Below are 24,048 nucleotides of genomic sequence, written 5' to 3' on the forward strand. Positions count from 1 at the left end.
TCGTCGCCTGGAGCATGGGCGACAACGAGGAGAAATTCGACGCTATTCTCATCTCTATTGCACGTCAGCACGAAGGCGGAATCGAAGAGGTGTACGTCGTAGAGTTGCGCTATCGATTGCGAACGATTGTTTAGCTGCTCGACACGTTTTTCGGCTTCCTTCGACGAAAAACCGATTTCTTCGCGGGCGTCGGAAAAGAAAAAGCGGAAAAGGTGCATTCTGCAGATGAAAAATATTCCAACGCTATTGGAGGCTTCCTTAGATGGTTCTAGCGAAATTTCGCGAACATCAAAAATCGCACAGGTGACGTCAAATTCCGCTTAATTATTTACCTATTTTAAGATTTAATTTAGACGAAGATTAAAGCTGAGGAAGACGCTAGACGAGCCGAAGAGGAAGCGGCTAAAAAGGAAAAGCAAAGAAGGCAGAATCAGGCCCAAAAATCGTAGAATTACGAGATAAAGACGAAGAAGAAGTCCCAGCGGCTAAGACTTCAAAAAAAATCGGAGGATGCGAAGCCAACAAAAGAACAGACTCCACCCACTGAATCAAAATCAAAAGACCAAGATTCAGATGTAAGATGAGCATCTCCACTATTTTAATTAATTAATTAATTAATTAATAGAGTGAGACTGATCCTGAGGAGAAAGGAAAGCTGAGGCCTAACTCTGGTAATGGTGGTGGTGATTATGATCACTATAAATGGACACAGGTATTGTGTACTACCTATATAGACTCTTTCTCCTCTATTGAACCCTTTCTTGGCTAGACCTTGGGTGAAGTTGATGTGCACGTTTCCCTCAAGGCTTCCTTTCCCGTTCGAAGTCGCGACGTCGTTTGCAACATTCAGCAGAGCGTCAGTCCAAACAAAAATCAATAATTGGTTTATTTATTTATTTATTTATTTTTGCAGCATCTTACCATTGGACTCAAGGGCTTCGATCCAATAGCAAGCGGTCTTCTTAACGGAAAGGTATAGAGACGATTTTCTCTGTTGCAGTGTATGGATATGGATACTCTTCCCCTATAGGTCAAAGTAGAAGAAAGTTTTTGGACTCTCGAAGATAAGAAACTCGTTGTTATTCACTTAGAAAAGGTACACCTTCCTTGAAAAATTCAAAATCTTCACGCGTTCTCCCTCAGGCATTGGAGATAAGCAGAACTGTAGTACAAAGGCTGTATGCGTTGTTATACAGGTGATTGATTCTTTTTACGTCTTGATTCAGGTACATTGATCCATTAGAATTTGGAGATGGCTACATGTTTTTTGTCTACAGGTTGTGGATGCACGAGATCCCATGGGAACAAGATCAGCTCACATTGAGAAATACCTGAGAAAAGAAAAAGTCTACAAGCACCTCATTTTCATATTGAATAAATGTGATCTAGTCCCAACTTGGGTTACAGTAAGAACATTGTCCGTTTGTACGCTTTTTTCTATGAGAGAATCGATTCAAGTCAATTCCCCGACCTTCCTCCTGAAGTGGCAGAGGAAGCTCGTGCGCTTTCGCTTTTCCTTGTGTTAGAAGACCACCCCAACACACTGGAAGCTGTTATACAGATTGCCAGACAAGAAAACAAGCTAACGGTGCGTAGCAATACTTAGCCAACGAGAAAATGATTATTTTCCTTAGGTAGGAAAAGTTCTGGAATGGACTTTTCAGATGCTGAGCGGAGTTAATCATCTCTCTGAAAACTTCGTCGTTCATCGCGACCTCAAACTCAACAACATATTGGTATCTGGAAATGGAACTTTAAAGATCTGTGACTTGGGCACTGCAATTGAATTGGATGATCAAATGAAGCTTTTGCACCATGTAGGTGGAAGTCTTGGAGGAAACTCGGCTCACATGGCTCCAGAAATTTTAAATGCATTACCAAATTCTTTAGTTGATTGCAGCCGTCAAGATATATGGGTGGTAGGAGTTTTGATTCACGAGATTTGCGGCCAGCGCCCATTTGCCAAATTGGACCAAAGAGGCTACAAAACGTACGACATTCCAAAGCTACCAAGACTAGATCGAGACTTTCCTCAGGAGTTCTGCACACTCGTCAACTCTCTTTTGGACTTGAAGCCAGAGCTAAGACCTAGTGCTGACGTGGCTGTTTCAAAGATAGAAACGTTGCTGTAAAGTATGTCCTACTATCCAAATTGGCAAAACTTTTCTTCTTTCACTCAACTATTCTAACTGAACATCAAGGTACGTACAGTTGGAAAAGTATTAGTCTAGTCTAGTGCCAAGATTTACGACTTTCCCTTCCTTTTTCCACCTCGTGTGGACGGCAGTACCGTTTTCGACCCTAATTACGTACATTTCTGTGTCTGTAGACAAAGAGATTTCGAATAAGAGGATTTGAGACGCGTTCGAGCGTTTTCGGCCGCGTTGGGAAGCTTGGAAAGCGACGATACACACCGGACGCTCGAAAAGGGCTTCGTTGGCGTCCAAGGAAACAGAGAACAGCATTTTTAATACGGGGTATCTACGCGAGCCCGTTTGTCGAAAAATGTCCTTTTCTATCTTGCAGCACTACTTTACGTAGCAGCAGCGAGCTGCAAAGAAGGAAGCGAAACAGATTGCTCTCTAAACGGCGTCTGCTGGACGGGAGACCGATGCAACCACCTCAAACTTCGTCCGCCGGGTCGCGCCGAACCACACGGCTACTTCAACGGCACCATCCTGATGTGAGGCGGAGACGTCATCTACGAAAACGGCACCTATCACGGCTTCGTCCACGGCACGTTCACCACGCCCCCATTCAACGAATCGGACAATTACGAATGCCACACGGCTATAGTTCGTTTGGAAGGCGAAACACCAGCCGGCTCATTCAGATTCGTCGAAACAATCATACCTGCATTTCACCACGAAGCTCACGCTATTCGAGCTCCGGATGGAACGGTGCTCATCAGTGTACAGTCACTACACTGTACAGTAGTGGACGTGAAATGGGGGTGACCATTGCCTGGGGCGATTATCTTTGAGTATAGCTGCTTAGCTTCCCTACGTCATTTTATTATATCGTCGCGATTCCGGCTCTTACTGTACGCGTTGCTGATCGAGTAAAATAGCAGAGACGGTAGTAAACTCTGGCGGCAGAGGCCTGAATCGGTCGCGAGGACGGTTTCTTTCCTTTTTCAGGGGTGCGCGATATCATTCTCGGGGCGGGCCTAAAGAGGTCTCTAGTAAAAACCCAGATGCCGTGTCAAGATTCGGCAATTTAATTGCTAATGAGATTAGCGTGCGTTCCCTCCTTGGATCCGGGGCATTGATGAGTTCGCGATGCGTTACTCGATGCGTTTCGTTCGCTTTTCGCGGGAAACTAGCGTACGCTAGAAACGATCTCAGCGCAGCGGCCACCTGATTATCGGAGCGCAGCGATTGGGTGCCGACGAAGTAGTGAATTTCGTCCGTTTCGGCTGTCCGGGCGCTAATCGCTCGGCCCTTATATCAAGACATTTTAACGGAAGAATTAGAATAGCACGAAGGCCGAACCTGAGATTCTAAGCTGTAAATGACAGGAGAATCTTCGTCCATAACCGGGATAATTTACGCGCCAACCCGGATAAAATGGCGACGTTCAAACGTGTTGGCTGTTCAAAAACAGCTCGCAGCGAACGATCGAGCGCTATTTCGTCAGCCAGACAGGACATTCGAATTCGGTTGCAGGCACGCGCGCTCTAGAAATCGCCAGAAGACGCGAAAAACGGAGCGAACGCCTTCAAAAGCGAAGAAACGGCTCCTCGTCGATCTAAGCAACGACGCGGAAAAGACGAAAGAAACTCCAGCTATCGCAACGACGCTCGTCATCGATCAGGAAGGGGGCCCCACTAAAAAAACGTCGATTTCAACCGAATTCGACGATTCGCTCAACGACAGCGCGCGCTTTCGATCGACAGCGAAAAAAAATTCCACCACTATTTACATCCGACGAGACATCCGGGTACCTGCGTCGCCATGTCGACGTGAAACGCACGGCTTCGCGCGAATTGACGCTAAAACTCGAACGAAAGAGCCGCGTCATCGAGTGCATACTCAGAGACGACTGGTCCTACAGGGAAATCCGCCCGAAAGACGTAGTTAGCAATTCCTACGCTAGTCCAATCGTTCTTGACCGTTCATCCGAGTCCTTCCTCGTTCTCGAGCCCGTCTCTCTCTTTTGTCTGTTACCTCGGTTGCCATGGCAACGCGATGTTCGCGCCGGTCTAATGTGGCGAGTCGATCCACCATCTCTCGTGCATGAAGCCTTTGAAGCGTCGCTCAAATCGGGCGAGTTCGGCCGACGAGAAGCTGAAATTTCTCTCGAAGAAAAACTGAAAAAATTGAAATGGATGGAGTCTCTTTACGCGCTAAATATGAGCAAAGTCGACGCTCTAGATTCCGCTAAAGAATTCGTTTCTAATTTCGGTAAATTCGCTGACGACTTTTTTGGTGGGCGCGGCTCTCAGGTTCATATCAAAAAGTGAGCCACATAAAGAAGGAAGAATTAAAAATAAATAATTTTTTCCGATATTAATTAAATTTAATGTCATTATAAGTAAAAACACATCTTGATGACTTACTTAATTAATCTATAAACGCAACAATCTTTTCGAAACTCCAAGCTAGATGCTATAGACTGCCCTAAGAGATGCAACGACCTTGACTATGGGCAGAAAGATAGCCATCCAAATAGGCAAGCTGTAGTACTGCAGGTAGTAAATGACATCCGTAACTTGAACAATACCGAAGACGTTGAGAACTCCAGGCGTCATAGGAGGCAAATAGAGGACAGTCCAATAGTGCTCGATCACGTAATAATGAGTCAAATCGAGAGAAGACAAATCCATTCCATTCTAAAAAGGACCTATTTGAATTTCTGATTAACATCGTTTATATAACAATTTGGTACCATTTCCTTGATGAAATTTCTAACGGTTTTCCGAATAGCATCTTCGAGAAGATGAGCCTTGACAAGAAAGTAGAGTCCTAGACTTGTCAAGACGAGAACAGCCACAAGCAGACTAATCCTAGTACAATCAGTGCTCAGCTATGAAATATGGAGCACCTGAGAACCTACCACGCTTTGATCCTTCTGGGAGTCAGACGATTTTTTGCCAGAATGTTGTCATAGAGATGCCAAAGCAAGGCAGTGATCCCACACTAACAAAAAAAAAAAAAGAAGATTTCAATTTTGAACGTTGGGCTTTTTTCTTTACTCACCGTGTAAAGCAGACAGAGCATCCAATCAAAAAAATTTGCATCCGACCACGAATAGACCAGATCTCTATCAATTTTATCCTAAAGAAAGACTGAAACCGACAGGACGCATCCAAAGCAGCCTCCTCACCATAAGCGTCGAAAGATTACCATGCCAAGTGAGAACAGATTCGCGAAACGAGGCGTTATCAGTCAAGCGATATTTTCCACTGAAGCCTCTCATTTCTTCGGTGTAACGAGTCAGTTTAGTCATAGCATCTCCTAGGAAACCAATAAACGCTCCTACGTCATTGTTATTTTTAATTCGATTACCGTGGATTGCAATGACCGTCGCGCACATGCACAAAATTAGGGCGAGGCATAAAGCGCCGAGAAATATGACGTCATTGCGACTCAGTCTCATGTCGTCCATTGCCGGCCACATGGTCACGCCTCCGCCGACGAGCGGCTTCGATTTCGATTCGAGGTGCTTTGCCATTAGTTCGCGTCGGCGAGTCGCCACGTGATGCTGCTGGTTTTTTAACTGAGCAAGCGTCGGGCTAACTGGCTTGCCATCCGCTTCGCATTCTTTCTCGATGTCGTCATCGATCCACTCTTGCACTGCAGAACCCGGACGCAGCGTTCGGAACGAGCCCCTACGCCGTCGACCAGTATCCGTGCGTCGACGGTTATGTACCATTTCGATTGTAACCGTCCCGGATTATCCGTGCCAAAAAGGCGTTCACTCATAGATAGATAGATAGATAGATAGATAGATAGATAGATAGATAGATAGATGTTTTATTTTAGTACGGAAAACCATTAGCTCAGAGGCCAATCTTCCTGGTACCGTACATCAAAGAAAACGAAATCTCTAGAGATAAATAAAAGCCACTATATCAGGTAAGCCATACCTACAGTAACCCCCTAAGTAAGGAAGGGAGCGAGTTCGTTGAAAGAGCGATCGCGCTATATACTCAATGTAAACACGCCGTGGGTCTGTCTCTGATGACATATTTTGTACAGGACAATTTTTATTGATAAAAATTTTTCTACTAGGAGGAGGAGACAAAACGTTTCAAGCGTGTCCATATTGATCGATGGGAGCGATTTTTGTGGCCTCGTCTCCAATTGCTCGTCTCCAATTGCTTTCTGCCTCAATCGTTCAAGTCGCTTCTTTCTCTCGTAGTAGATCTTGGCCTTTGCCTTTCGCTTTTCCTCCAACGTACCAATGATATCTTGGTATTTCCAGCCCACTTCGTGTGAGAGACGATCCAGAACGCAAAACTGAAAAAAAAAACAATATTAATTTGATTTTTAGATTATTTTGACGTCACTCACCCTTCGACATGGCTTCAGTTTGAGAACTCTGAATGCCGCTGGAACGACCATTCGCTTTTTCGGAGGTGGGACTCCATCAAAGACTTTGAGTCGATTTAGAACTTCTGTGCCTCGAGTCGTCTTGTGAGGAATCATACCTAGAAATAGGACGTCATCAAACGTCGTGACGTCAGTGTGGGCCGTGTACCTCGAACAGTCTTGAACAAAACGCGACTCGGTGCGCCGAAGTGAAAGGGGCCCCGCTTTCGAATGACGTTGCAACGCTTTCGAAGGTAGCTCAGAACCTTGACTAAGAAGAGAAAAAAGCCTATTCCAAGCTCTGTTACGCGAATTCGACGACGATTTACGTTTATTTCGATAGAACGAGCCGCTGATGTTGATCTGTTCGCATCGAACGACGACAATTCGTTGACCTAATGATGTCGAGTGAGTGCGATCGACGTCGAATGACGATTTCTTACCGTTCAAAATGCTTTTTGCTATGATCGACGCCAAACGACCGATTAGGTGACCTTTCGCGTCGATAACGACGAGCTAGAAACGCCATTTATTAATTCTCCACGCGAGCGCGGCCGCGAATAAGAGCGAAAAGCGCGATTAGGATTGTTTGAGCCATGTGGTGGGCCTCAACTCACTCACTCAAAGGGGGCCCCCCACGCAGCCGATCGTTTCATTGTTCGATAGCTCAACTGACCTTCTCGAAACCCATTCGACGAGACGACGCAGCTAGGAGTGTTTTCACGCGCAGAAGCAAGCACGATATTTGCGGTTAGCGCACGTTATCGGGGAAATGGCCGATTGGAGCCTGAATGAGCAGCTGGTGGAAAAATTGCAACTCTATTGCTTTGAAGTACTTCGAGGAACGAAGCGAGACGATCTAATCGATCTTTTGACTTCTACAATCGTCGTCAGAACGCTGACGAAAGCGTCTTCACGTGATGGTAGTAGAACTTAGCTACAATGAAGTCAAATACTATTTAGTTTCTATTAGGATATATCAATGAAGGCGGCGTGTTGAATTTGAAGAGATTTGAAACGTATTTGAAGGTCCTGTCCAAGGTTAATGAAAATACATCACGTGCGTCATAAGATTGCGGGAAATGATTCTATATTCTTTTTCAGTTTGATTTTGAGCAGTTTGACTCCATGTGGACAGACTTGCGATATCTGGAGGAAGGAAAGCGGGGCAGATCTCGTAAATCCAAACAAAAGGTACAAATAAATAAAAAATAAATTAACAAATAATTAATATAATTTGAAGAATTCCAAACCCGACGAGTTTGAAGAAATGGGCTTGGCCTCCTTATTTAGCGGCAACGATACGAAATTTAGTTTGCTACTACCTGACGTCCCGGATCCCGATTTCAGTGATGACGTCGAGGACAAGGACGACGACGAAGAGAACGAAGATGACGAAATTGACGTCATCAATGAAAAAGATGACGTTCTCGTTCAAGGACTCCCGGATGCTTTTAAAGATCGAGGCGGGCTCTTTGCGTTGGAATTTGCCCAACGCAAGAAAACGTACTATAGGGAAAAACTCGGATTTGATGACGTCGACTGGTAGAATTAATTAATTAATTAATTAATTAATTAATTAATATTTTTGGTTTTCTAGTGGGGCTTTGAAGGAGCAGTCCAAGTGCTACGTTGTTGCTATTCAGTGGATTTTGCATTATTATTTCAACGGGGTTCAATCATGGAGTTGGTAAGTTAATTTTCAATGATTTAATTAATTAATTAATTAATTAATTATTGGATTTCTTTTTTGAAGGCGGCTCCAAGAGGATCGCTAGCGTCAACGTCATCATCGTCAACGGACAAAGCAAATTGTGAGTAAGAAATTACACGTGAAGACATAGGATCCAATAATAAACTTCTATTTATTTCCTAGACATCTCTACTCGTCACTCGTCAAGCGCAGTCCAGTTCCTGCTCGTTCGGTGTCCGCATAGGAAGTCGCGTGTGCAGCGCTGCGGATCTCGACGTCAGCATGACGAAGTTGGCGTTGAAGGAGAAGGAGGCGAACGACGACACGACGTCGTTGAGCGTCAACGGAGCGTCCGAATCAGAATCGGATATAGTGAAGGAAAAGGTAGGGAAATCCTATGAAATTTGCGAGAGGCTATTTTTCACTTTTTTTTTCAGTGCGTGACGTCACGTTCGTCGATTCGCCTGTCAAGCAAAAGATAAGTGCCAGTTCGCCTGTATTTCAACAAAGAAAAGACGGTAAGTCGAGAGAAGGCGTCAGTCGCGTGCCCGTCGTAAGAAGCCACGCCCGTCCCAGCTCGACCACCAGCGGCAGGAATATATACACCGCCTGCCGGCGGAGTACGTACACGCCTGCCGGAATATATACACCACCTGCCGGCGGAGTACGTACACTGCCTTCCGGAATATATACACCGCTTGCCGGAATATATACACCGCCTGCCGGCGGAGTACGTACACTGCCTTCCGGAATATATACACCGCTTGCCGGAATATATACACCGCCTGCTGGCAGAGTACGTACACGCCTGCCGGGATATATACACCGCCTGCCGGCGGAGTACGTACACGCCTGCCGGAATATATACACCACCTGCCGGCGGAGTACGTACACTGCCTTCCGGAATATATACACCGCTTGCCGGAATATATACACCGCCTGCCGGCGGAGTACGTACACTGCCTTCCGGAATATATACACCGCTTGCCGGAATATATACACCGCCTGCTGGCAGAGTACGTACACGCCTGCCGGGATATATACACCGCCCGCCGGCGGAGTACGTACACGCCTGCCGGAATATATACACCACCTGCCGGCGGAGTACGTACACTGCCTTCCGGAATATATACACCGCTTGCCGGAATATATACACCGCCTGCCGGCGGAGTACGTACACTGCCTTCCGGAATATATACACCGCTTGCCGGAATATATACACCGCCTGCTGGCAGAGTACGTACACGCCTGCCGGGATATATACACCGCCTGCCGGCGGAGTACGTACACGCCTGCCGGAATATATACACCACCTGCCGGCGGAGTACGTACACTGCCTTCCGGAATATATACACCGCTTGCCGGAATATATACACCGCCTGCCGGCGGAGTACGTACACTGCATTCCGGAATATATACACCGCTTGCCGGAATATATACACCGCCTGCTGGCAGAGTACGTACACGCCTGCCGGAATATATACACCGCCTGCCGGCGGAGTACGTACACGCCTGCCGGAATATATACACCACCTGCCGGCGGAGTACGTACACTGCCTTCCGGAATATATACACCGCTTGCCGGAATATATACACCGCCTGCCGGCGGAGTACGTACACTGCATTCCGGAATATATACACCGCTTGCCGGAATATATACACCGCCTGCTGGCAGAGTACGTACACGCCTGCCGGAATATATACACCGCCTGCCGGCGGAGTACGTACACGCCTGCAGGAATATATACACCGCCTGCCGGCGGAGTACGAACACGCCTGCCGATACATATACACCACCTGCCGGCGGAGTACGTACGCCACTTGCCGTAATATATACACCGCCTGCAGGCGGAATACGTACACCGCTTGCCGTAATATATACACCGCTTGCCGGCGGAGTACGTACACTGCCTTCCGGAATATATACACTGCTTGCCGGAATATATACACCTCTTGCCGAAATATATACACCGCTTGCCGGCGGAGTACGTACACCGCTTGCCGGAATATATTCACCGCCTTCCGGCGGAGAACGTACACCTCTTGCCGGAATATATACACCGCCTGCCGGCGGAGTACGTACACCACTTGCCGGAATATATTTAACGCCTGCCGGCGGAGTATACGTGCACCACTTGCCGGAATATATACATCGCCTGCCGGCTGAGTATACGTACACCACTTGCCGGAATATATACATCGCCTGCCGGCGGAGTACGTACACCGCTTCCCGGAATATATACACCGCCTGTAAGGCGGAGTACGTACACCACTTGCCGGAATATATACACCTCTTTCCAGAATATATACACCGCCAGCCGGCGGAGTACGTACACCCCTTGCCTGAATATATACACCTCTTGCCGGAATATATACACCGCCTGCAGGCGGAGTACGTACACCTCTTGCCGGAATATATACATCGCCTGCCTGCGGAGTACGTACACCTCTTGCCGGAATATATTCATCGCCTGCCGGCGGAGTACGTACACCACTCTCCCGAATATATACACCGCCTGCCGGCGGAGTACGTACACCTCTTGCCTGAATATATACACCACTTGCCGGAATATATACACCGCCTGCAGGCGGAGTACGTACACCGCTTGCCGGAATATACACACCGCCTCCGGCGGAGTACGTACACCGCTTGACGGAATATATACACCGCCTGCCGGCGGAGTACGTACACCACTTGACGGAATATGTACATCGCCTGCCGGCTGAGTATACGTACACCACTTGTCGGAATATATACACATCTCCCCGGAATATATACATCGCCTTCCTGCGGAGTACGAGCACCTCTTGCCTGAATATATACATCGCCTGCCGGAATATATACACCGCCTGCCGGCGGAGTACGTACACCACTTGCCGGAATATATACACCTCTTGCCGGAATATATACATCGCCTGCCTGCGGAGTTTACGTACACCACTTGCCGGAATATATCGCCGGCCGGCGGAGTATACGTACACCACTTCCCGGAATATATACATAGCCTGCCGGCTGAGTATACGTACACCACTTGCCGGAATATATACATAGCCTGCCGGCGGAGTATACGTAGACGTCTTGCCGGAATATATACATCGCTTTCCGGCGGAGTACGTACACCTCTTGCCGGAATATATACACCGCCTGCCTGCTGAGTATACGTACACCACTTGCCGGAATATATACACCGCCTGTCGGCGGAGCACGTACACCACCTGCCGGAATATATACACCGCCTGCCGGCGGAGTACGTACACCCCTTGCCGAAATATATACACCTCTTGCCGGAATATATACACCGCCAGCCGGCGGAGTACGTACACCACTCTCCGGAATATATACACCGCCTTCTGGCGGAGTACGTACACCACTTGTCGGAATATATACATCGCCTGCCGGCGAAGTACTTACACCTCTTGCCGGAATATATACACCACTTGCCGGAATATATACATCGCCTGCCGGCGGGGTACGTACACCTCTTGCCGGAATATACACACCGCCTGCCGGCGGAGTACGTACACCACTTGCCGAAATATATAGATCGCCTGCCGGAATATATACACCGCCTGCCAGCGGAGTACGTACACACCTTGCCGGAATATATACACCTCTTGCCGGAATATATACACCGCCAGCCGGCGGAGTACGTACACAACTCTCCGGAATATATACACCGCCTTCCGGCGGAGTACACGACTTGTCGGAATATATACATCGCCTGCCGGCGGAGTACGTACACCTCTTGCCGAAATATATACACCTCTTGCCGGAATATATACACCGCCTGCCGGCGGAGTACGTACACCCCTTGCCGGAATATAGACACCTCTTTCCGGAATATATACACCGCCAGCCGGCGGAGTACGTACACCTCTTGCCGTAATATATACACCGCCTGCCGGCGGAGTACGTACACCACTTGCCGGAATATATACACCTCTTTCCGGAATATATAAACCGCCAGCCGCCGGAGTACGTACACCACTTGCCGGGATATATACATCGCCTGCCGGCGGAGTACGTACACCCCTTGCCGGAATATATACACCTCTTGACGGAATATATACACCGCCTGCCGGCGGAGTACGTACACCTCTTGCCGGAATATATACATCGCCTGCCTGCGGAGTACGTACACCGCTTGCCGGAATATATACACCGCCTGCCGGCGGAGTATACGTACACCACTTGCCGGAATATATACACCACCTGCAGGCGGAGTACGTACACCCCTTGCCGGAATATATACCTCTTGCCGGAATATATACACCGCCAGCAGGCGGAGTACGTACACCTCTTGCCTGAATATATACACATCTCCCCGGAATATATACATCGCCTTCCTGCGGAGTACGTGCACCTCTTGGCTGAATATATACATCGCCTGCCGGAATATATACACCGCCTGCCGGCGGAGTACGTACACCACTTGCCGGAGTATATACATCGCCTACCGGCGGAGTACCTACACCACTTGCCGGAATATATACACCTCTTGCCGGAATATATACATCGCCGGCCGGCTGAGTATACGTACACAACTTGCTGGCATATATACATCGCCTGCCGGCGGAGTACGTACACCACTTGCCGGAATATATACATCGCCTGCCGGAATATATACACCGCCTGCCGGCGGAGTACGTACACCAGTATCTGGAATATATGCACCGCCTGCCGGAATATATACACCGCCTGCCGGCGGAGTACGTACACCACTTGTTGGAATTTATACATCGCCTGCCGGCGGAGTACGTACACCTCTTGCCGTAATATATACACCGCCTGCCGGCGGAGTACACCACTTGCCGGAATATATACACCGCCTGCAGGCGGAGTACGTACACCACTTGACGGAATATATACATCGCCTACCGGCGGAGTACGTACACCTCTTACCGGAATATATACACCGCCTGCCGGCGGAGTACGTACACCACTTGCCGAATATATACATCGCCTGCCTGCGGAGTACGTACACCACTTGCCGGAATATATACATCGCCTTCCGGCGGAGTACGTACACCACTTGCCGGAATATATTTACCGCCTGCCGGCGGAGTATACGTGCACCACTTGCCGGAATATATACATCGCCTGCCGGCTGAGTATACGTACACCGCTTCCCGGAATATATACACCGCCTGCCGGCGGAGTACGTACACCACTTGCCGGAATATATACATCGCGTGCCGGCGGAGTACATACTCCACTTGCCGGAATATATACATCGCATGTCGGCGGAGTACGTACATCACTTGCCGGAATATATAGATCGCCTGCCGGAATATATACACCGCCTGCCAGCGGAGTACGTACACACCTTGCCGGAATATATACACCTCTTGCCGGAATATATACACCGCCAGCCTGCGGAGTACGTACACAACTCTCCGGAATATATATACCGCCTGCCGGCGGAGTACGTACACCACTTGTCGGAATTTATACACAGCCTACCGGCGTAGTGCGTACACCTCTTTCCGGAATATATACACCTGTTGCCGGAATATTTACACCGCCAGCCGGCGGAGTACGTACAGCTCTTGCCGTAATATATACACCGCCTGCCGGCGGAGTACGTACACCACTTGTCGGAATTTATACATCGCCTGCCGGCGGAGTACGTACACCCCTTGCCGGATTATATCCACCTCTTTCCGGAATATATACACCCCCAGCCGCCGGAGTACGTACACCACTTGCCGGGATATATACATCGCCTGCCGGCGGAGTACGTACACCGCTTGCCAGAATATATACACCTCTTGCCGGAATATATACACCGCCTGCCAGCGGAGTTCGTACACCACTTGCCGGAATTTTTACATCGCCTGCGGGCGGAGTACATACACCACCTGCTGGAATATATGCACCGCCTGCCGGCGTTGTACGTACACCGCTTGCCGGAATATATGCACCGCCTGCCGGCGGAGTACGTACACCTCTTGCCGGAATGTATTCATCGCCTGCCGGCGGAGTACGTACACCACTTGCCGGAATATATACATCGCCCTCCGGCGGAGTACGTACACCACTCTCCGTAATATATACACCGCCTGCCGGCGGAGTACGTACACCACTTGCCGGAATATATACACCGCCTACCGGCGTAGTGCGTACACCTCTTGCCGGAATATATACACCTCTTGCCGGAATATATACACCGCCTGCCGGCGGAGTACGTACACCACTTGCCGTATTATATACACCGCCTGCCGGCGGAGTTCGTACACCACTTGCCGGGATATATACATCGCCTCCCGGCGGAGTACGTACACCCCTTGCCGGAATATATACACCTTATGCCGGAATATATACACCGCCTGCCGGCGGAGTACGTACACCTCTTGCCGGAATATATACATCGCCTGCCTGCGGAGTACGTACACCTCTTGCCGGAATATATACATCGCCTGACTGCGGAGTACGTACACCGCTTGCCGGAATATATACACCGCCTGCCAGCGGAGTACGTACTCCACTTGCCCGAGTATATACATCGCCTGCCGGCGGAGTACATACACCACTTGCCGGAATATATACACCTCTTGCCGGAATATATACATCGCCTGCCCTCGGAGTACGTACACCACTTGCCGGAATATATACATCGCCGGCCGGCGGAGTATACGTACACCACTTGCCGGAATATATACATAGCCTGCCGGCTGAGTATACGTACACAACTTGCCGGAATATTTACACCGCCTGCCGGCGGAGTATACGTAGACGACTTGCTGGATTATATACATCGCCTGCCGGCGGTTTACGTACACCACTTGCCGGAATATATGCACCGCCTGCCGGAATGTATACACCGCCTGCCAGCGGAGTACGTACACCTCTTGCCGGAATATATTCATCGCCTGCCGGCGGAGTACGTACACCACTTGCCGGAATATATACATCGCCCTCCGGCGTAGTACGTACACCGCTTGCCGGAATATATACACCGCCTGCCGGCGGAGTACGTACACCACTTGACGGAATATGTACATCGCCTGCCGGCTGAGTATACGTACACCTCTTGCAGGAATAGATACACCGCCTGCTGGCGGAGTACGTACAGCATTTGCCGGAATATATACACCGCCTGCCGGCGGAGTACGTACACCACTTGCCGGAATATATACATAGCCTGCCGGCTGAGTATACGTACACAACTTGCCGGAATATTTACACCGCCTGCCGGCGGAGTATTCGTAGACGACTTGCTGGAATATATACATCGCCTGCCGGCGGAGTACGCACAACATCTGGCCGGAATATATGCACCGCCTTCCGGAATGTATACACCTCCTGCCAGCGGAGTACGTACACCACTTGCCGGAATATATACATCGCCTGCGGGCGGAGTACCTACACCACTTGCTAGAATATATGCACCGTCTGCCGGAATATATACATAGCCTGCCGGCGGAGTATACGTACACAACTTGCCGGAATATTTACACCGCCTGTCGGCGGAGTATACGTAGACGACGTGCTGGAATATATACATCGCCTGCCGGCGGAGTACGTACACCACTTGCCGGATTATATGCACCGCCTGCCGGAATGTATACACCGCCTGCCAGCGGAGTACGTACACCACTTGCCGGAATATATACATCGCCTGCGGGCGGAGTACGTACACCACTTGCTGGAATATATGCACCGCCTGCCGGAATATATACACCGCCTGCCGGCGGAGTACGTACACCTCTTGCCGGAATATATTCATCGCCTGCCGGCGGAGTACTTACACCACTTGCCGGAATATATACATCGCTTTCCGGCGGAGTACGTACACCTCTTGCCGGAATATATACACCGCCTGCCGGCGGAGTATACCTAGACGACTTGCCGGAATATATACATCGCCTGCCTGCGGAGTACGTACACCACTTGCCGGAATATATGCACCGCCTGCCTGAATGTATACACCGCCTGCCGGCGGAGTACGTACACCTCTTGCCGGAATATATTCATCGCCTGCCGGCGGAGTACGTACACCACTTGCCGGAATATATACATCGCCCTCCGGCGGAGTACGTACACCACTTGCCGGAATATATACACCGCCTGCCGGCGGAGTATACGTAGACGAATTGCCGGAATATATACATCGCCTGCCGGCGGAGTACGTACACCACTTGCCGGAATATATGCATCGCCTACCGGAATGTATACACTCCCTTCCGGCGGAGTACGTACACCTCTTGCCGGAATATACACCGCCAGCCGGCGGAGTACGTACACTGCCTTCCGGAATATATACACCGTTGTAGCCGTTGTAGTCGTTGTAGCCGTTGTAGCCGTTGTAGCCGTGCCGGCGGAGTACGTACACGCCTGCCGGTATCGATACACCGCCTGCCGGCGGATTACGTACACGCCTGCAGGAATATATACACCTCTTGCCGGAATATATACATCGCCTGCTGGCAGAGTACGTACACGCCTGCCGATATATATACACCGCCTGCCGGCGGAGTACGTACACTGCCTTCCGGAATATATACACTGCCTGCCGTAATATATACACCGTCTGCCTCCGGAGTATGTACTCCGCTTGCCGTAATATATCCACCGCCTGCCAGCGGAGTACGTACACGGCCTTCCGGAATATATTCACCGCTCTCCGGAGTATATAAACCGCCTGCCGGCGGAGTACTGCCGGTATATATACACCGCCTTCCGGCGGAGTACGTACACTGCCTTCCGGAATATATACACCGCTATATATACACCGCCTTCCAGCGGAGTACGTATACGCCTGCCGGAATATAAACACCGCCTGCCCGCGGACTATGTACACCGCTTTCGTAATATATACACTGCCTGCCGGCGGGGTACGTACACCGCTTGCCGTAATATATACAGCGCCTGCCTCCGGAGTACGTACACGGCTTGCCGTATTATATACACCGCCTGCCGGCGGAGTACGTACACGCCTTAGGGAATATATACACCGCCTGCCCGCGCAGTACGTACACCGCTTGCCGTAATACATACACCGCCTGCCTCCGGAGTATGTACACCGCTTGCTGTAATATATCCACCGCCTGCCGGCGGAGTACTTACACCGCTTGCCGTAATATATACACCGCCTACCGGCGGAGTTCGTACACTGCCTTCCGGAATATATACACCGCTCTCCGGAGTATATACACCGCCTGCCGGCGGAGTACGTACACGCCTGCCTGTATATATACACCGCCTTCCGGCGGAGTACGTACACTGCCTTCCGGAATATATACACCGCTTTCCGGAATATATACACCGTCTGCCGGTGGAGTACGTAAACGCCTGCCGGAATATAAACACAGGCTGCCGTCGGAGCACGTACACGCCCTCCGGAATATATACACCGCCTGCCGGCGGAGTACGTACACCGCTTGCTGGAATGTATACACCGCCTGCCGTCGGAGTACGTACACTGCCTTCCGGAATATATACACCGTTGTAGCCGTTGTAGCCGTTGTAGCCGTTGTAGTCGTTGTAGTCTTTGTAGTAGTTGTAGCCGTTGTAGCCGTTGTAGTCGTTGTAGTCGTTGTAGCCGTTGTAGTAGTTGTAGTCATTGTAGTCGTTGTAGCCGTTATAGCCTTTGTAGTTGTTGTAGTCATTGTAGCCGTTGCAGTTGTTGTAGCCGTTGTAGCCGTTGTAGCCGTTGTAGCCGTTGTAGTCGTTGTAGTCGTTGTAGTCATTGTAGCCGTTGCAGTCATTGTAGTCATTGTAGTCATTGTAGTCGTTGTAGCCGTTGTAGTCTTTGTAGTCGTTGTAGTCGTTGTAGCCGTTGTAGTAGTTGTAGTCATTGTAGTCGTTGTAGCCGTTGTAGCCTTTGTAGTTGTTGTAGTCATTGTAGCCGTTGCAGTTGTTGTAGCCGTTGTAGCCGTTGTAGTCATTGTAGTCATTGTAGCCGTTGTAGCCGTTGTAGTCGTTGTAGTCGTTGTAGTTGTTGTAGTCATTGTAGTCGTTGTAGCCGTTGTAGCCGTTGTAGTAGTTGTAGTCATTGTAGCCTTTATAGTCGTTGTAGCCGTTGTAGTTTTTGTAGTCATTGTAGCCGTTATAGCCGTTGTAGTCGTTGTAGTCGTTGTAGTCGTGTTAGGCGTTGTAGCCGTTGTAGTCGTTGTAGTAGTTGTAGTCTTTGTAGCCTTTGTAGTCATTGTAGCCGTTGTAGCCGTTGTAGTCGTTGTAGTAGTTGTAGTCTTTGTAGCCTTTGTAGTCATTGTAGCCGTCGTAGCCGTTGTAGTAGTTGTAGCCATTGTAGTCGTTGTAGCCGTTGTAGTCGTTGTAGTCGTTGTAGTCATTGTAGCCGTTGCAGTCATTGTAGTCATTGTAGTCGTTTTAGTCGTTGTAGTTTGTTGTAGTCATTGTAGCCGTTGCAGTCATTGTAGTCATTGTAGTTGTTGTAGTCATTGTAGCCGTTGTAGTTGTTGTAGTCGTTGTAGCCGTTGTAGCCGTTGTAGTAGTTGTAGCCGTTGTAGCGGTTGTAGTTGTGTTAGCCTTTCTAGCCTTTGTAGTCATTGTAGCCGTTGTAGCCGTTGTAGTAGTTGTAGCCATTGTAGTCGTTGCAGCCGTTGTAGTCATTGTAGCCGTTGTAGCCGTTGTAGTAGTTGTAGCCATTGTAGTCGTTGTAGCCGTTGTAGCCGTTGTAGTCGTTGTAGTAGTTGTAGTCTTTGTAGCCTTTGTAGTCATTGTAGCCGTTGTAGCCGTTGTAGTAGTTGTAGCCATTGTAGTCGTTGTAGCCCTTGTAGCCGTTGTAGTTGTTGTAGTCATTGTAACCGTTGTAGTTGTTGTAGTCGTTGTAGCCGTTGTAGCCGTTGTAGTAGTTGTAGCCGTTGTAGCCGTTGTAGTTGTGTTAGCCTTTCTAGCCGTTGTAGTAGTTGTAGCCGTTGTAGTGGTTGTAGCCTTTGTAGCCGTTGTAGCAGTTGTAGCCGTTGTAGTCGTTGTAGCCGTTGTAGCCGTTGTAGCCGTTGTAGTTTCTTGCCGGTATATATACACCGCCTGCCGGCGGAGTACGTACACAGCTTCCGTAATATATACACCGCCTGCCTGCAGGGTACGTACACGCGTGCCGGTATCTATACACCGCATGCAGGCCGGAGTACGTACACGCCTGCCGGAATGTATACACCGCCTGCCCGCGGAGTACGTACACCGCTTCCGTAATATATACACCGCCTGCCGGCGGAGTACGTACAGCGCTTGCCGTAATATATACACCGTCTGCCTCCTTAGTACGTACACCGCTTGCCGGAATATATACACCGCTCTCCGACGGAGTACGTACACCGCTTGCCGGAATGTATACAGCGCTTGCCGGAATATATACACCGCTTGCCGGCGGAGTACGTACACTGCCTTCTTGAATATATACACCGCTTGGCGTAATATATACACCGCCTGCCGGCGGAGTACGTACACGCCTGCCAGAATATATATACACCGCCTGCCGGCGGAGTACGTACACGCCTGCCGCAATATGTACATCGCCTGCCTGCGGAGTACGTACACGCCTGCAGGAATATATACACCGCCTGCCGGCGGAGTACGTACACTGCCTTCCGGAATATATACACCACCTGCGGGCGGAGTACGTACACTGCCTTCCGGAATATATACACCGCTTACCGTAATATATACACAACTTGCCGTAATATATACACCGCCTGCAGGCGGAGTACGTACACTGCCTTCCGGAATATATACACTGCTTGCCGGAATATATACACCTCTTGCCGAAATGTATACACCGCCTGCCGGCGTAGTACGTACACTGCCTTCCGGAATATATACACCGTTGTAGCCGTTGTAGTCGTTGTAGCCGTTGTAGCCGTTGTAGCCGTTGTAGTCGTTGTAGCCGTTGTAGCCGTTGTTGTCGTTGTAGCCGTTGTAGCCGTTGTAGTCGTTGTAGTCATTGTAGTCGTTGTAGTGGTTGTAGCCGTATATACACCGCTTGCAGGAATATATACACCGCCTGCCGGCTGAGTACGTACACCGCTTGCCGAAATATATCCAGCGCCTGCCGGCGGAGTACGTAGACCACTTGCCCGAATATATACATCGCCTGCCGGCGGAGTACGTACACCGCTTGCCGGAATATATACACCGCCTGCCGGAATATATACACCGCCTGCCGGCGGAGTACGTACACCTCTTGCCGGATTCTATTCATCGCCTGCCGGCGGAGTACGTACACCGCTCTCCGGAATATATACACCGCCTGCCGGAATATATACACCGCCTGCCGGCGGAGTACGTACACTACTTTCCGGAATATATACATCGCTTGCCGGCGGAGTACGTACACCGCTTCCTGGAATATATACACCGCCTGCCTGCGGAGTACGTACACCACTTGCCGGAATATATACATCGCCTACCTGTGGAGTACGTACACCTCTTGCCGGAATATATACACCGCCTGTCGGCGGAGCACGTACACCACCTGCCGGAATATATACACCGCCTGCCGGCGGAGTACGTACACCCCTTGCCGGAATATATACACCTCTTGCCGGAATATATACACCGCCAGCCGGCGGAGTACGTACACCACTCTCCGGAAGATATACACCGCCTTCCGGCGGAGTACGTACGCCACTTGTCGGAATATATACATCGCCTGCCGGCGAAGTACTTACACCTCTTGCCGGAATATATACACCACTTGCCGGAATATATACATCGCCTGCCTGCGGAGTACGTACACCACTTGCCGGAATATGTACATCGCCTGCCGGCTGAGTATATGTACACCACTTTGCAGGAATATATACATCGCCTGCCGGCTGAGTATACGTGCACCACTTGCCGGAATATATACATCGCCTGCCGGCGGAGTACGTACACCACTTGCCGGAATATATACACCGCCTGCCGGCGGAGTATACGTACACCACTTGCCGGAATGTATACACCGCCTGCCGGCGGAGTATACGTACACCACTTGCCGGAATATATACATCGCCTGCCGGCTGAGTATACGTACACCACTTGTCGGAATATATACACCGCCCTCTCGCGGAGTACGTACACCGCTTGCCGTAATATATACGCCGCCTGCCGGCGGAGTACGTACACCGCTTGCCGTAATATATACACTGCTTGCCGGAATATATACACCGCCTGCCGGCGGAGTACGTACACGTCTGCCGGAATATATACACGCTTGGCGGAATATATACACCGCCTGCTGGCGGAGTACGTACACGTCTGTCGGAATATATACAACGCCTGCCGGCGGAGTACGTGCACTGCCTTCTGGAATATATACACGCTTGGCGGAATATATACACCGCCTGCCGGCGGAGTACGTACACGTCTGCCGGAATATATACAACGCCTCCGGCGGAGTACGTACGCTGCCTTCCGGTATATATACACCGTTTGCCGGAATATATACACCGCCTGCCGGCGGAGTACGTACACCGCTTGCCGGAATATATACACCGCCTGGCGGCGGAGTACGTACACCGCTTGCCGTAATATATACACCGCTTGATGGATTATATACACCGCCTGCCGGCGGAGTACGTACACTGCCTTCCGGAATATATACACCGCTTGCCGGAATATATACACCGCGTGCCGGCGGAGTACGTACACCTCAAGAGTATTTACATGTATATTCACATACATTTAATTATTAAAGATGGGTACAATTGAAAGCGAAGAGAAGCAAGCAGAAGACGAGAAAACGAATCAGGACGACGAAGCCGTTCCGGAATGGTTTCGACGAATACCGACCGTACTCGAAGACGAGGTAATTATCAGATAACGATAATTTAAAACCGCCTCGGAGCGTTTCGTTTCATAGTGTTTGAACGAGCCAGTGAAAAAGGTAGCAAAGAGTCTTCTTCTTTTCTTTATCTAATGCGTAACGTAGGATCACTGTCTTCTCAAATAATCGCGCTACATCCTTCTGAATAATAAAACAAAGGGGATAATTAATTACTTACTTAATTAATTGTAATTTTTTGTACTTTGGTATTTGAATCGTCACGCCCTTTCGTCATAGCGCGCTACAAGCCGCAAATATTCCTTCTTCTCTTTCTTCTTCTATCGTTTGTGCGACTCCCTCTCGACTTATGGTAGACAACAAACTGCTCGACTGCATGACGCTATCCTCTAGGCTAGCGCTCGTGGCGACGACAGTCAGTCTTACGCATACGTGAAGAACCTGAACGTCGACAGCTTGTGCTGCACGATCTGCTTGGCCGTGCGGTCATTCGTTCTGCAAGAGCTGCGTCAAATCGTGGCTGAAGCGAACTCCCACTTGTCCCGAAGGCCTCTATCGAATGCAAAAAATCAGCTGCAGCGAGTCGTCGCTTTGAAAAAGATGATCAACGCGCTCGAGATCTACTGTCCCAAGCGACACGACGGCTGCAAGGCAATAGTCAAGCGAGACGCTCTCGGTAAAAAATAATTAATTAATTAAGTCTCTTTAAATTCCTTTTTTGACGTTGCATAGTTTTAGAAAAAGGGGGTTCCAAATGACGCTAATTTCTTGTTTATTGCTGTAGAGAGTCATTTGCTGCAGTGTGACTATTCTAAGGTTCCCTGTCCTACATGCGGCCAGTCGACGAAACGAGAAGTGATTGAAGGCCACTTGCACAAGCAAGCTAAGGAGATCTCCCAAAGGGAGGCAGAACGCGAGGAGGCTAAAGAAAAGATTATAGAACTGGAAGACAGCTTGGCCTCCATGAAGAGCGAACTCGACGACGCCATTGAGGTATTTGATTTCAGTTATTCATACGGAACCAACCGACGAGGCGTCTATCAGCAAAGTGTCAAAATTTACTTCTCAACATTTGAACACAGGTTGTCCAGGGAACGTCAACACGTTGAAATTGTTCAGTTGTATTCATCGATCATTTATACGCTGGAAGAGTGTGGATACACTGATGCTAGCTGCAACCGCCTATGCCACTCGTTGGTTTACCGTCGACCAAAATATGACGTTACTAGATTGGATGGAATCCCTATTGGAAGCTGGTATAGCTTTTTGCATGCTTTGATCTCAAAACTGATTTTCCTTGTCTTAGAAGCAAAGCAAGAAAGCAAGATTTATGTAATCAAATGAAGTCCCTTGAAAACAAGTAGGTCTTATTCCTTCCTGAATAGGCTAGAAGAACTGATAAACTATTTCTGCCTAGCTTTCCGACTTCATCAGCACATCTGCTTCTCTAATCAATGGCTACTACTGCGGCTCTACCAAGTCATTGAACAGTCCAGAAAATCAGTCAGATGAAGAAGCAAGAGACGAGATATGAACTGGTTTTATTTTCTTTTTCATTTGCGTTAGCTGTAGTTATTAGTAGGTAGTTAGATTAGGGGTCCTGGCGTATGCTTGCAAATCTTTTATTTAATATACCCGGAAATAAACCGGAAGTAAAAAATCGTGCACAGCCTTCTTTACATTCGCTGTCCACCTGCACGAGCTCCGTGTTACGGGAACCCGTGCAGGCTTCAGAGTGGGGGTCACTCCATACTCCCCTCGATCGGAGTTAGAGCCCGTTTATTCTCTTGGCTCGGACGCCTGGGACTGGGCAGTCTCGGATGTGAGCACTGGCAGCCTGATTCCAGGGGGACTACTTTTTTGCCCACCGCAGTCCTGGAGGGGGAGGGGTCGACTGCATAACCCCCAACAGCAGGTCAGCCAATTTAACCTCGTGGCAACAGAGTTGGGCCGGTTTTGTTTAGTCACCCCGGGGCCCAGGGGTGAACGAAGACATCGGAGAGCTCTTCATCACCTCGTCAGTATGATCCATGAACGAGCCTACATAGAGAAAAAAGACAAAGCCAAAGAGAAAGAGAATCATACCTGC

The 24,048-nt window shown here is 49.4% G+C and overlaps 4 protein-coding genes and 1 pseudogene across 15 annotated transcripts; 3 read left to right on the forward strand and 2 right to left on the reverse strand.

The window, feature by feature from the left end:
- The first annotated feature begins 14 nt into the window (after positions 1-14).
- LOC136188462 (nuclear migration protein nudC-like) lies at positions 15-1,490 on the forward strand. Its single transcript, XM_065976194.1, has 10 exons — positions 15-98; positions 135-212; positions 354-401; positions 450-575; positions 626-712; positions 770-856; positions 914-973; positions 1,031-1,096; positions 1,144-1,226; positions 1,278-1,490. Exons 1-9 carry the CDS (start codon positions 15-17, stop codon positions 1,198-1,200), a joined length of 693 nt encoding a protein of 230 aa, XP_065832266.1. The 3' UTR covers positions 1,201-1,226; positions 1,278-1,490.
- Positions 1,299-2,132, forward strand: LOC136188463 (serine/threonine-protein kinase PINK1, mitochondrial-like). Its single transcript, XM_065976195.1, has 2 exons — positions 1,299-1,406; positions 1,635-2,132. The coding sequence occupies exons 1-2, from the start codon at positions 1,299-1,301 to the stop codon at positions 2,130-2,132; spliced, it is 606 nt and encodes a 201-aa protein (XP_065832267.1).
- A 2,379-nt stretch (positions 2,133-4,511) lies between these two features.
- Positions 4,512-5,890, reverse strand: LOC136187971 (uncharacterized). Of its 2 annotated transcripts, none has more exons than XM_065975667.1 (6): positions 5,511-5,890; positions 5,329-5,459; positions 5,202-5,279; positions 5,059-5,141; positions 4,891-5,008; positions 4,512-4,834 (listed from the first exon to the last, which is right to left on the reverse strand). In XM_065975667.1, the coding sequence occupies exons 1-6, from the start codon at positions 5,875-5,877 to the stop codon at positions 4,604-4,606; spliced, it is 1,008 nt and encodes a 335-aa protein (XP_065831739.1). In that variant the 5' UTR covers positions 5,878-5,890; the 3' UTR covers positions 4,512-4,603. The 2 variants fall into 2 exon arrangements, with proteins under 2 accessions (XP_065831739.1, XP_065831740.1); XM_065975668.1 differs by having other exon boundaries at positions 4,685-4,845.
- A 313-nt stretch (positions 5,891-6,203) lies between these two features.
- Positions 6,204-7,302, reverse strand: LOC136188263 (large ribosomal subunit protein uL13-like; annotated as a pseudogene).
- Positions 7,303-7,307: 5 nt separating this feature from the next.
- On the forward strand, positions 7,308-23,605 carry LOC136188260 (5'-3' exoribonuclease 1-like). 11 transcript variants are annotated; one of them, XM_065976002.1, is made up of 15 exons: positions 7,308-7,459; positions 7,510-7,577; positions 7,641-7,730; positions 7,780-8,081; positions 8,137-8,226; positions 8,293-8,354; positions 8,413-8,613; positions 8,667-8,747; positions 21,873-21,983; positions 22,038-22,061; positions 22,107-22,311; positions 22,353-22,635; positions 22,744-23,215; positions 23,266-23,319; positions 23,377-23,605. In XM_065976002.1, exons 1-6 carry the CDS (start codon positions 7,309-7,311, stop codon positions 8,312-8,314), a joined length of 723 nt encoding a protein of 240 aa, XP_065832074.1. In that variant the 5' UTR covers position 7,308; the 3' UTR covers positions 8,315-8,354; positions 8,413-8,613; positions 8,667-8,747; positions 21,873-21,983; positions 22,038-22,061; positions 22,107-22,311; positions 22,353-22,635; positions 22,744-23,215; positions 23,266-23,319; positions 23,377-23,605. The 11 variants fall into 11 exon arrangements, with proteins under 11 accessions (XP_065832074.1, XP_065832072.1, XP_065832076.1 ...); XM_065976000.1 differs by having other exon boundaries at positions 8,293-8,350; XM_065976004.1 differs by lacking the exons at positions 7,308-7,459; positions 7,510-7,577; positions 7,641-7,730; ... (1 more) ...; positions 8,137-8,226; positions 8,293-8,354 and having other exon boundaries at positions 8,419-8,613; positions 22,744-23,041; positions 23,110-23,215.
- Positions 23,606-24,048: the final 443 nt, after the last annotated feature.

Source organism: Oscarella lobularis, chromosome 6, assembly GCF_947507565.1.
Source record: "Oscarella lobularis chromosome 6, ooOscLobu1.1, whole genome shotgun sequence".
Taxonomy (NCBI): Eukaryota; Metazoa; Porifera; class Homoscleromorpha; order Homosclerophorida; family Oscarellidae; genus Oscarella; species Oscarella lobularis.